The sequence below is a fragment of the Phyllobates terribilis genome, unplaced genomic scaffold (assembly GCF_046119375.1).
Source record: "Phyllobates terribilis strain yellow unplaced genomic scaffold, ASM4611937v1 Scaffold_3__8_contigs__length_932513732, whole genome shotgun sequence".
Taxonomy (NCBI): Eukaryota; Metazoa; Chordata; class Amphibia; order Anura; family Dendrobatidae; genus Phyllobates; species Phyllobates terribilis.
Window position 1 is genome coordinate 390,667,020 of NW_027362763.1, and position 14,316 is coordinate 390,681,335.

Sequence of the window (14,316 nt, forward strand, 5' to 3'; positions counted from 1 at the left end):
TTCGATATTCTAAAAGTATCGGAACTTAGTATCGGAACTCCAATACCGCGAATATCGGTCGATACCCGATATTTCAGTATCGGAATGCTCAACACGACCAATAACCTTTTCACACTGCTCTGTGTTCAATAGTGGTGTTCTGCGGTCCCCTATTAATTGGGACAGGAAGGTCGAGCGAGAAGATGTGGGTGTTTGTTGTGGCACAATTTCAGATTGCCCACGGCCTCGGTCTCTTCATGCACCATCACCATCACGTCCAGTTCCCAATCTCTTGCCACGTGCCTTGCCCATTTTAAATGGAGGACAATATCTTCCACGCTCACTACAAATGACTGAGTTTGGAGCAAATTTATATGTGATCCGTGAGACGGACAAACCACAATTTTAAATAGCAGGCCTGTAGGTAACTATTTTGAACAGCAAAATGGTGTCAATTGCTTCACTGACACACTGAAACAAATTTTTAATGGAGGTCAGAAATGGCAGTATTTTCTGAAAACGTATATGTGATCCATGTGACGGAGAAAACAGATTTAAATAACTTGCCTGTAGGTAACTATTTTGAACAGCAAACTGGTGTCAATTGCGTCACTGGCACACTGAAACAAATTTAAATTTTTAATGGAGGTCAGAAATGGCAGTATTTTCTGAAAACGTATATGTGATCCGTGTGACGGAGAAAACACAGTTTTAAATACCGGGCCTGTAGGTAACTAATTTGAACAGCAAATTGCTTCACTGACACACTGAAACAAATTTTTAATGGATGTCAGAAATGGCAGTATTTTCTGAAAACGTATATGTGATCCATGTGATGGAGAAAACACGGTTTTAGAAACCTGGCCTGTAGGCAACTATTTTGAACAGCAAACTGGTGTCATTTGCTTCACTGACGCACTGAAACAAATTTTTAATGGAGGCCAGAAATGGCAGTATTTTCTGAAAACGTATATGTGATCCGTGTGACGAAGAAAACACAGTTTTAAATACCTGGCCAGTAGGTAACTATTTTGAACAGCAAACTGGTGTCAATTGCTTCACTGACACTCTCAAACAAATTTTTAATCGTTGCCAGAAATGGCAGTATTTTCAGTGCAATTATATGTGATCCGTGTGATGGACAAACTACAGTTTTAAATAGCTGGACTTTTAGCGCTGTAATATGGAAAGGACCTGGCTGTATTCTGCAGTGCCAACAAGAAAATGGCACAGAAAAACGGTGTTCTCTGGATTGCTTTTTAAGCAAATAATGAGGATTAAGATCCAAAAAATAATTATTCCTGGCCCCTGAGACCTGGGCCTATTTCTAGAAATATCTAACAGCAGAAGCAGACAAAACTGGAATGGAGCCTCTTGTGCTATGTGCACTGCAGTCTACTATATACCCTTCCTGCCTGATATCTCTGGAGATGGATTTGTCCTCAGAAGGACTGTTTGTTGAGATGGATATGTGTCTCTAATATAGTTTGGTACACCTACACTAACTAGAAACAAGCAAATCTCTCCCTAGCTCAGCAGCAGCTCTCCCTACACTGTCTGATTCCGGAGTGACTGTGGCGAGCACAGCGGCGCCAGGTCTAATATAAACCTGATGACGCTGTGCGGCCAGCCAATCACTGTAATGCTACAACCAACATGGCTATGGCATTACAGTAAGTGGCAGGAAATCCCTGCATGTTCATTGGCTCTGTAAAAAGCGCCACACATGCAGGGAGGAGACCCGAGCTCCCGCCGAGCAACCCCGGAAATACTCGCCGAGCGCCGAGCAGTAGCACGCATGCTTGCTCATCACTAGTATCAACCACTGAGGACTCTCAAATCTAAATATTTTTCTATGACTTTACAGGTAACTTAACACATTACTTATACTGTATGAATAATAATGGTGTTTCATACATGTTTTTATTAAATATTTATTTGTATAAAATCATGACTAAACCAGATCAACAATTGCATACAAATATATGTAATATAAAATAGTACAGGTTATTATGTGACAGAAGTAGGTCAATAATTATTCTTGGACGTTGGAATTATCTGTACAGTATATTTTATCAGTTCCATCAGGATAGTTAGAAAACCATGGGTGTCCAAAATAATTTAACATAGTATTATATGGTAGAGTATTTTTTACATTAGTTTACCTAGCATATGTTTTTGATAAGACTTAGTGGAATTTGAAGGAAAAATAACAGGTAAAAAGGGTCAAAGTGAAAACTGTGTAAAAAGATGGAGTAATACAATGTCAAGAGCAGGATATATATGAGACATCAAGCCTCATTCATGACCTACATGCCCCAACCTAGTTGGTTGCCACCAAATGTGTCTCACAGCTGGTCAAGAAGCTAAAAGAAAGAAAAAAAACCATGAAAGATGAACAAGGTTGTAAAAATAAGCATTTTTCTATACTTTTACTCTCTGAACAGTAAAATTGAAACATAAAAGTAAAAAAACGCAAACATATGATGGTTCTTTGCAGTGCTTCAAGGGTAAAAAATATAATAATGGAGAAGCGAGCTTAATATCAGTGTGATAAAAAAACAACTTTTTGGATCCTATCAATTATAATCAGACTCTGTGCTGCTCTCTGGTCAAGTCATCTGATAATTATACAGTTTATATGAAATTATACAGTTTCAATAATTATCATGTACAGGTAATGTGCAGTTCTTGGAACTCAAGTCTAATGATTATCATTTTAGGGATAGCGCATTGATCTGGTAGGTAACTTGAATAGTAACACACAGCACCATAAATAAAAGTAATGTATAAGGTAAAATTAATTTGCTGAACACGTTAATTTGTTTCCTGGATGTGGCAGCAGCACTGATCAAGAGAAGAGTTGTCTATTCTTATTATATATGTTATTTTGTGACTTTTATTGAGTGAGTCAGCCTCTGCTTGTTACATTTTGTGCATCATACACCAAGGACATGGTACGTGTTGTCAGATGAGATTACATGACCATGACATGCAACACTTTCTGCTAGTTCCTTTCCTTTATTGCTAAAGAAAATAAAGGAAACATAGATATGAAATAGTTTTTATATTACTTGTCTGATTTGAACTTATAGGATCCTTTGTGTCTTTAATAGATTTCTCCCTATGGTCAATGCTACTAAATCCATCTATTCGAGTAGCAGATGGGAAGGCAGACAGCGTTAGATTTACATGAACAGTATGTTAGTTGCTGAGGGAAAAGCAAATTACAGTGAGCACCATGAGTAGGGTAGTAAGACTGCACACCCAAATTTTGAGTGTAACTTATAGGCGATACCCGGCTGTCACTGCCGGGAGCAGTACCCACACCCCCTTGGGTTATTTAACCCTCAAAATGCTGCGATCGCAGCATTTAGGAGGCTGGGATAGGGAGGGGGCTTCCTCTCCCTTCAGATCGGCATCCCCATGACGTCATCGTGAAGGCCTGATCATTGCTGTGGAAACCCAAGGATCATCATGACAACCCCCGGCTCTACCAGCTACGACAAGCCTGTTAGAACATGCTGAGTGCATGGTCTAAGAGGCTTCTGTCAGTGCAGCACTGACGGGTATAATGCATTTCTGTGCTGGTGCATTGCAATGGATATCAGCGATCAGACTACTAATTGTAGAGGGACTAGGTAAAAAAAATTGTAAAAATCTAAAAAAAAAAAATCCTAAAAAACATAAACAAAAAATGTTAAACCAATAATAAGGTAAATTTATAGAAATATTTATGCAAAAAAAAAAAAGAAACAAGAAAGACACATATTTGGTATCTACGTGTCTAGAATAACCTGATCTTTAAAATTGTTACACTAGTTAACCCCTTCAGCGAACACCGTCAAAAAAAAAATGTGACAAAAAACTGCTTTTTCATCATACCGCCAAAAAAGTGGAATAAAACACGTTCAAAAAGACGAATGTAAATGAAAATGGTGCCGCTGAAAACGTCATCTTGTCCTGCAAAAAATAAGCCGCCATACAGCTCCATCAGTGGAGAAATAAAAAAGCTATAGATCTCACAATATAGTGATGCAAAAACAATTTTTTTTTCTATAAAATAGTTTTTATTGTGTAAAACCAGCAAAACAAAAAAAATATATAAATGTGGTATTGCTGTAATAATACTGACCTGAAGAATAAAGCTGTCTTTTCCATATGGTAAACAGCATTAAAAAAATCCCAAAAAAAACAATTGCTGAATTGTTGGTTTTTGTTCATTCTGCCCAATAATCGGAATAGAAAGCGATCAAAAAATATCATGTGCCCCAAAATGGTACCAATAAAAACGTCAACTTGTCTTGCAAAAAACAAGCCCTCGCAATACTCTGTCGTCAGATATATAGAAAAATTATAGCTCCCACAATATGGTGATGCAAAAATATTATTTTTCAAAAAAGAGCATCTTTTAGTGTGAGATAGCAGCCAAGCATTAAAAACTGATATAAATCTGGTATCGCTGTAATCGCACCGACCCAAAGAATAAAGTCGCCTAATCACTTTTACCACACAAGTAAAAGTGTAAAAATTAAATAAAAGCAATTCTTGAACTGTTGTTCATTCAGTCTTCCAAAGATCGCATTTACCCTTCACTTCGCGCTGAGCGCTTACCCCGGGGTTTCCGTGTGAATCTCTGAACTACATGACTCAGACAGAACCCCCAGTGGAATATTCCCTATAATGAGGCAGATGGATACATTGTGAAAGCCGTCTGGCTTATGATCCATTGGTGTCAGTCTTTTTAAATGTTGTGCACCCTTGAAAAGAATTACACCGCTGAACACAGGCCAGAAAGAGTACAGAGTAACTTTGCTGCCTCACTATAGTGAATGGATCCCTTCAGGGTTTCATCTGAATCACTTCATTTGGAGATTTAGATGGAAACTCCCATGTAAGTGCTCAGTGATGAGCACTGGATAAATGTGACCCAATCTGTTAAGTAAAATGTTCCCAATAAAAACCTCAACTCAATCCACAAAAAAATCCCCACTCATTATTGGTAAAATAAAGAATTTGGAAGAGCACTAGGGTTACATGCCCCCAAAAGAAATCCAGAGAATTCTGCACTCCCAAATCCAAAAGCCCCCCTCCCTTTTAAGGTCCCGTGTGCCTAAACCACATTCAGCTTCTACAGGTTTGGCATTTCTGTAGCGATGAAAGTCCGCTTAATTTACGATTGCATGTCTCCAGAAACACAAGCTGGGCATAATGTATGCAATGTACAATGTACTGGGCACTACAATAAACTGGGCACTATACTGGCAGATTTGGAATTTTCACTTGGCAACAGCCACTGCTGCTTGTTTCTGGAAAACACCCATGGAATCAAAATCGGCACTACACCTGAAGATAAATTCCTAGAGGGGTGTAATTTCCAAAATGGGGTCATTTAAGTGGGGATTTTGCTCTTCTGGCACTTACAGGCTCTGTAAAAATAGTCAGCAAATTATTCTAATTTGTTCTCCAAGAGTCAAATAGCGCTCCTTCCGTCATGAGTGTTGCAAAGCAGTACTGTACAGCCACATATGGGGTATTGCCACGTTTAGCTGTTTTCCACTGTTTAGGCACATCAGAGGCCCTGCAAACGCAATATGGCGTCCCCTATCTAATCCAGGCAATTTTGAACTTCAAACGTCAAAAGGTGCTCATTTGCTTCTGAGCACTGCCATGTGCTGAAAAAGTAGTTTTCCACAACATACAGTATATGGTATCTATGTATTCAGGAGACAGTTCACAAAAAAATTCACAGTTCATTTTCTCCTGTTACCTTTGTAAAAATGAAACATTTGGGGCAAAAAAACATTTTTGTGGGAAAATGTATTTTTTTCTTTTTCATTGCTCAGCGTTCTAAAATTCTGTGACGTACCTGGGGGTTCAAGGTGCTCACGTTACCTCTAGATAAGTTCCTTGAGGGGTTCAGTTTCCAAAATGGGGTCACTTGTTGGGAGTTTCCACTGTTTAGGCCCATCAGGGGCTCTGTAAATGCGACAAGGCGTCCACTATCCAAGCCAATTTTGCTTTCCTTCCGAGCTCTGCCATGACCCCAAACAGTAGTTTTCCACCACATATGGAGCATCGGCCTACTCAGGAGAAATTGCACAACAAATTGTAGGGTCCATTTTCTCCTGTTACCCTTGAGAAAATGCAAAATTTGAGGCTAAGTCAACATTATTTTCAGAAAAAGTAAAGGTTTCATTTTTTCCTTCCACATTGTTTTAATTCCTGTGAAGCACCTGAAGGGTTAAATGTGTTTTTAGCATTTTGAAGGGTGCAGTTTTTTAAGTTGTGTAACTTTTGGATATTTTCTGTCACATAGGACCCACAAAATCCCTTCAAAAAGGATGTGATCATTAAAAAAAATGTTTTTGTAAATTTCATTGGAAAAATGAGAAATTGCTGATAAACTTTTAACTCTTCTAACTCCCCCCGAAAAAAAAATGTTTCAAAATTATGCTAATGTGAAGTAGATATTTGGCAAATGTTTTTTATTAACTATTTTATGTGAAATAATTATCTGGTGTAGGGGTTGTAAAAATTAAAAGTTTTAATTGGTTCATTCCATTTGTTCCTTATGTTTGGTATTGTGGCTTCTTCAGATACATTTTATTTTGCTTTCTAGAGACCTGTATATATTACTAGCTAGTAGCTGCCCAATATAATATATTCTTTCCATTATAGAACAGATTGTCACTACAATCCTACATGATAATAACATAATATGTATAATATTGGGTCATCAAAGTCAAGTTCTACTGTTATTCACATTATTAAGAAGAGTCAAATCCTGATTCTTGATGTTGTTTTGTTCATCTTTTTAGGCTATGTGTATGGTACCTTACGCCACTTATTAAAATGAATGTAATAGAAATGATAAAGAATAAAAGATTTACATTTTGTTTTCTATGCAAATTGCCTCTTCGGAGAAAAAGTGGACTTTTACTCTATAGCACCACCTAATGGAAGTAGCGATCCTATAATTCACAATCAACCCTTTAACGAGTCGTGCAATATGACGTAGGATAAAAGCCAAATCAGAATCTCAATTTGCAGACACAGTGTTTCGGGCTGTTGGCCCTCGTCAGTGCAAAGTATGAGAACTGATTTGGCTAGGTGAGAGGCTCTGGACTGAGGTCTAAGGGGTAGCATTTCTTCTTATGGAGAGTGACACACCAGCTCTGGCATGTCAAGGTAAGGAGGCTTATTCGCCATGCAATGCTCCTCTGGGAAATGTAATATGCAAATTGCCTCTTCGGCGAAAAAGAGGACTTGTACTCTATAGCACCACCTATTGGAAGTAGCGATCCTACAAGTCACAATCAACCCTTTAACGAGTCGTGCAATATGACTTAGGATAAAAGCCAAATCAGAATCTCAATTTGCAGACACGGTGTTTCGGGCTGTTGGCCCTCATCAGTGCAAGGTATGAGAACTGATTTTTCGGGCTTAGACCTCAGTCCAGAGCCTCTCACCTAGCCAAATCAGTTCTCATACTTTGCACTGACGAGGGCCAACAGCCCGAAACACCGTGTCTGCAAATTGAGATTCTGATTTGGCTTTTATCCTAAGTCATATTGCACGACTCATTAAAGGGTTGATTGTGACTTGTAGGATCGCTACTTCCAATAGGTGGCGCTATAGAGTACAAGTCCTCTTTTTCTCTGAAGAGGCAATTTGCATATTAAATTTCCCAGAAGAGCATTGCATGGCGAATAAGCCTCCTTACCTTGACATGCCAGAGCTGGTGTGTAACTCTCCATAAGGAGAAACGCTACCATTTTGTTTTCTAACCTAGTGTATATATTGAGGGTGTTTTTGCTAATACAAAATATATGTGGCAATGGGCTTTCTTACAAGACTGTATCTAGCAAAGATCTTTATTACCATTCACCAACCACTACATAAAGAGAGATGTCCTCAGTCACTTACTATTGCAGGGTGCAGTAGTACAGGGTGGGCTGTTTATATGGATACACCTAAATTAAATGGGAATGGTTAGTGATATCAACTTCCTGTTTGTGGCATATTAGTATATGGGAGGGGGAAAACTTTTCCAGATCGGTGGTGACCATGGCGGCCATTTTGAAGTTGGCCATTTTGGATCCAACTTTATTTTTTTCAATGGGAAGAGGGTCATGTGACACAACAAACTTATTGAGAATGTCATAAGAAAAACAATGGTGTGCTTGGTTTTAATATAACTTTGTTCTTTCATGAGTTATTTACAAGTTTATGACCACTGTATGAACCAAATGTGTTCAAAGTGCTGCCCATTGTGTTGGATTGTCAAGGCAACCCTCTTCTCCCACTCTTGACACACTGATAGCAACACCGCAGAAGAAATGCTAGCACAGGCTTCCAGTATCCATTGTTTCAGATGCTGCACATCTCGTATCTTCACAGCATAGATAATTGCTTTCAGATGACCCCAAAGATAAAAGTCTAAGGGAATCAGATTGGGAGACCTTGGTGGCCATTCAACTGGCCCACAATGACCAATCCACTTTCCAGGAAACTGTTCATGTATCAGGTGGGTGTAAGGTTCGAGCATTCCTACATGAACAGTTTCCTGGAAAGTGGATTGGTCGTCGTGACCCCCTTAGACTTTTATCTTTGGGGTCATCTGAAGGCAATTATCAATTGTCTAGGTATTCAGCTGGGGGCTGATATTAGTAGCCTCGGAAGCTCCGTGGGTATTACCCCCTTCCCAGGCTTCAAACATCTGCCCCAGCCATCTGCTTAACCTCCGCTAGAGACTAAAATTATGGGGAACCCCACGCCAATTTTTTTTAATAAATCCTTTATTTTAACACTAAATGACAAGTACAGTAACCAACACTGTCACTGTACTTATTATATATGTGACTGACATGTTTCTATCTATCTAATCTATGTGTGATGCTCTATTCTTTCTGTTCTAAATTGTCGGGTACCAGTGTATACCGCTGCTGAATTGCCGGCTTTTCATGTTTCACTGTGAGCACTGTTCCCATCGATTTGGGCAATCACTGTAATGCCACAACCACCATGGCTGTGGCATTACAGTGAGTGGCAGACAATCCCTTCATGATTGGCGCTCTAAAGAGCGTCAAACATGCAGGACGGGGACCCGAGCTCCCGCCCGAGCATCGCGCAAGTACTCGGCGAGCTCCGAGCATCTCGAGTACTGATATGCTCGGGCGAGTACCAAGCAGTGGCGACCAAGCTCGCTCATCATTAGTCTCCACGATTACTGTTGGACTAGCAACTAAAAGCTTCTTGCATAATCCTTTTGAAGAAATGACACCAAGGCTGAATATAGCTATTGAACCTGAAACAGTATACAAAGGGGCCGATTCATCAAAATTTTCACGCCAGTTTTCTGGTATAAAATACTTTGAAAAGTTGGAAAATTTTTGGGCAACGCAAAGTTAAGCCTCTTACTCCTGCATGCCTCAAAGACTCTGACACCTCTTTCTCTCCTCTTGATCTCCCTGTTTATTACTTTATGTCAGTAGCATGCTTGTCGTAGGATTACCCTGATATCATCAGCACCATATGTACATGGATATCGTGTCATGTAATATTATCTACCAAAGCAATGCTAACGTTGCTGCTGTATTTTTGCAAGTGAATAATTTAGGAGATATGAAGCAATGCAAAAAATGTTTACAATTATTTCTTAAAATCTATTGATCTATATGGTCAAGAGGGTCCTATAATATTTTTTTATTGAACTGTTTTTGGAAAGCATAACTTATCAATATTATCAAATAAACTGTTACCCCTTGTAAGCCGTACCCTTATTCTTATTGAGCTGTTAATTAGCTTACGACCCCATTAATATCTGATTTTGTTTGTAGATGTAGAATATGTTGTAGCCATGTAAAGAATAAAGAATATTATTGATACTCTGTGACTAATATTTATATTTGGGCTAAAAAATATTTTTTCATTGTTAATTCCTTCAGCGATGCTTTTCTCTTTTTTGTTATGGTGCATACATTTATAGAACGTACACGCATTGATGTTTAGTTTTGTGAATTCAGAGAAGGAAGACTTAAATAATAATCCTATTTCTATTTTTATCAGGGTACTCTGAAGCCATACTGTGTTCTTTGGGATGACTCAAAATCGTAAGTGGCAATTTCCCTTTTTTATTTATTATCTGCTTTTTTTTTCTCTATAATTTTATAGCTGCTTGCATTATGTTTAGATGTGATTTTGAGCTGAAATATTTTATGATTATTGTTATTATTATCATCATTTATGTTTATTATTCGAGTTCATTCACCAGTGGATTAGCCAGGTTTTGATAAGAATAATCATAATAAAATTACATTAGCATATAATGTAACAAGATGATAAGACAATCTGCTGTTATTACTTTATTATAGGGAAAAAAAGTCAATTTAACTCATTGCGTGAAAAACATAGTAAACATATATAAAAATTCAATTATTATTATTATGAATATTTTTATTATTATAATTTACTTCTTACTATTTATCTAATCTATGTGCAGGCACAGAAAAAAATGGTACCACCCCAGAGTTTTTTTTAGTTTCACCACTGGATAGGCATCAGTTATGTATGTTCTGTGTGTAATAAAATACTTACCGGTTTCCATCTTATGCTGTTGCCAGCACAGCTACCGTCCTCTTCTGCCACACATGAGCGGAGTTGTAACTGGAGGGACTACTCTAGTATTTTCTGGCATCACTTTTCATTGTAAGTCTACAAGACTCAGAACGAGGCTCTCATAGACTTAAAATAAGGCCACAGCCCCACTATCAATATTTGGTCAGTATTCGGTCAGTATTTTTTCTCAGGAGTGGGAGTCAAAACCAGGTGAGGAACAATCAGAGAAAAGGTATAATAGAAACAAGTGCACCAATTCTGCATTTATCACCCACTCCTGGTTTTGGCTCCCACTCGTGAGAAAAATACTGACCGAATACTGACCAAATACTGATAGTGGGGCCGTGGCCTAAGAGATTCTATCTGTCAATAGTCCCTTCCAACCAGACAGAGCTGTGGTCACAAGATGGCAGAGAGGGACAGGAGTGACGCCAGGAACTGTAGAAGATGGTCACCTGTAATTATTTTACTACACACAGGGAACATACATTACTGATACTAATCCGGTGGTGAAATAGAAAAAAACAAAAAAAAAACAAAGTGCTACTATGTCTGGGTGTCTCCAGTATGTCTCCAGTAGGCTTACACGCCCGAAAATGATGCATGGCAGAGCGCACGTTTGCTCTGCCAGCACTATGATAGTCTATGGCCTTGTCGGCGCATACGACCGAATCCTGTTTCTTGGAAGGAGTATGGACGCAAGCCCCGACAGGACCCAAGGACGTGTAACTAAACGCAATGTGATAGTACCTTTAGAGGGAGTCTGTCAGGACTAAATGACTATTGAAACAAAGTATATGTGCTCGATGAAAGGAAGAAAGGTGATACATATTATCAGCCATAGTGCCAGTAGAAGAATACCTTCTTGCATAGGCCCTGTACAACTCACTAGCCTAGTTTCAGCCACACTTGCTAAGTACATGCCTTGACATTCTTTTAAATTTGCTGAGGCAATACGCACCTTGCCAACCTGGTATTATACTCACCTGTTTATCCTACTGGTAGAGGTTACTATTAGTGTTGAGCGAGTATGTTCTGTCTGACTATGCTCGGGCCGAGCTCCGAGTATTTATAGCTGCTCGGTGATATGTTTAAATCGCTCCCGTGTGCATGATTTACAACTGTTTGACAGCTTTATTACATGTGAGGAATGTCTATTTCTTACACATTCCTCACATGTAATAAAACTGTCAAACAGTTGCAAATCATGCACACGGGAGCGATTGAAACATAACACCGAGCAGCTGTAAATACTCGGAGCTCGGCCTGAGCATACTCGGCGAAAGGGTTAATAGAACATACTCGCTCAACACTAGTTACTATCCTACTATGCAGTCTAACTATTTCTGCAGCTAAAATTGTACTTAATTGGAAATAGCCAATGGATGACGGTTAAACCTGCAAATTTTCATGGTCTTCGACCAACCATCAGTAGGCAAGGGTCCTGTCTCAATGACAGCAAACCTTGTCTAAGCTGGGTAAGAATGGCATGAGAATGGCAAAAGTGGCAACATTTTAGTGCAGCCTCAAGTAAAACCAAAATTATGCGACTTTTTGGCCAGATTACTGGTGTAAAAGCTTTGATAAATCTGGTCCTTGGACCTTAGGTGAGGTTTCCAGATCTATCAGAAGTTCATTACGAAAATGAGGTGTTTTTGAAGTGGTTAATCATCCTTTAATTAACCTCCCTTTGATTCCTCCATCTGAATGAGATGTCTATTTGCCCATCCTTTGATGTTTGCAGACACTAAGCTTAGATGTTAAAGTTGACACTATTTCTTCACTAAGTTTTAACCCCTGAAGTTCTGATCATTGCTATGAACTAGGGTTTAGCACATTCAGAAGTAAAATATAATTGTCTGTCCACTCAGACTAATTCCAAAGAATTATTCTCCTTTCTGAAGAAATGAACCATGTATGTTGTTACTAGTCACACACAAAAATATTACCTCTTTCATTAAAGGCATGAGATTGCCTTGCTATTTATTTCTAAACTGCTTGTGACACAGAAATAAAAAAAATTCTCACACAAAGGACCGATCATCATCATGAAGGATTCACTAATCATATTGAAAAACGCTCTGGGTTCCAATATTTTTGCCAAATAACTGTACTGCAATTGATCTTCCAATGGTGGTTTCAGCGTATTTGTACAACTCCCCAGGCTTTCAGTGGCTTACAACATTTTTCTTTAAAATGCAATAATTGTTTTTTTTTTTTTAAAATGCATCCATGTGTGTTATTAAACATGGTTAAAATTCATTGTTTGTGGAGCCGAGAATAAAATGTCTATGGCTCTGTTAATACTTCTTCCAGAATATGTGGTGAACATATAGCTCTCTGTGTATGCAACTGTTTGATATACAGGAAAATACATTGCAACTTATAGAGAGTATATCGGACCACTTATCCGCTACAGAATCAAGAGTTGTATACATTGGGAGATTTTCTGGCACAATGGGTGAAAATATCATGACACATTTGGTATAAACAAAGACTAATAAAGACACATAACCACTGATGACCAGTCCACAGATATTTCTCTGGACTGCACAATTAACTTCCAAGCACACTCATCACAGCTGATAATGCTTGTTTATTTTAATGGAATGATGGATCCTTTAATGGTTTATCTACCATGGAAACAAAGGATTGGGCATATTGAAATCCAACATGCACAATGCGACTTACCTTCAACATTTTCCATTGGTGTTGAAACAGAAGGGTCCCATATATTAGATCATTGGTAAGTTCTACGGAAATCTTCAGCTTCTGACAACTTTTGCCTAAAGTTTTTTGGCACTTAAGACTGTTTCCATGCTTTCACAGAGGTCTTAGAACTTTCTAGTATACACAGGAAAAGGTAAAGAGTGATCAGGGGGAGATAATAATCATTCCTGATCTTTTGTTATCCAACAACCTTTCTTATATTTTGGAGGATTTATTTTCCTTTTTTATTATAGCCCTATTTGATGCAGTTAATGGAAACTGAGCTAGTAACAAATTCCCAAAATCATAGCAAAAAAAAAAAACAAAACAAATCAAATATGAGGTTTTTATTCTAAGCCATACTGTAAGAAGCTAGAGTTAAAGTGCATTACCTATGTAAATCTGTGAGTACCTAAACATTTTAATAGCATTACTTATAATGAGACATTGCAGTCTGATTACTCTTTCTTACTCAATTGAAATAATGAAAAGGACATTTACTTTTAGGTTGTGTTTGTTTACATTGCACATTTTCTTCATCAATCCTCATGTCTAGGTGAAAGTGATGCTGTGCAGTTTTTGAACCATTTCAATTCTGCTTATTGGAAATGTAAATTATTCTTGAGTTCTCAGGGGATAACTAATCTATACAGCTAAGGATTCAGCTCCAGCAATCAGCACTTTCTGGTGTGGCAAGGCGGCTTGTGCAGAAAGCTGCTATATACCTTTTGGATGCCAGTATTTTGTATTTCTCTTTTATTGTAATATGGTTACATTTATTCAAAAACAATTTAGTAACTGAGTCGGTTATATTAATGATATTGTTTTTACTGTAATGCCGAAGAAAGACACACAGGATCACAATATACAATTCCTGATATTTAACAGTGAAACAAACCTTAAATGATCTTTTCTATAGAACCAGTGGCCTCACCTTTATGAATGATAGAGTAAAGGTATCTCGGGAAAGTGCAGTGGATTGGATTTAGTACTGAAAGTCTTTGTTTT

At 38.2% G+C, this 14,316-nt stretch overlaps 1 protein-coding gene across 6 annotated transcripts in view; it reads left to right on the forward strand.

The window, feature by feature from the left end:
* The window catches only part of ADGRB3 (adhesion G protein-coupled receptor B3), a 1,321,417-nt gene that overhangs the window by 951,108 nt on the left and 355,993 nt on the right, over window positions 1-14,316 (forward strand). For all 6 annotated transcript variants that reach the window (XM_073675497.1, XM_073675498.1, XM_073675494.1 and 3 more), the window contains one exon: window positions 10,051-10,094. In XM_073675497.1, coding sequence (XP_073531598.1) covers window positions 10,051-10,094 — 44 coding nt within the window. The remainder of the gene's footprint in view (window positions 1-10,050; window positions 10,095-14,316) is intronic.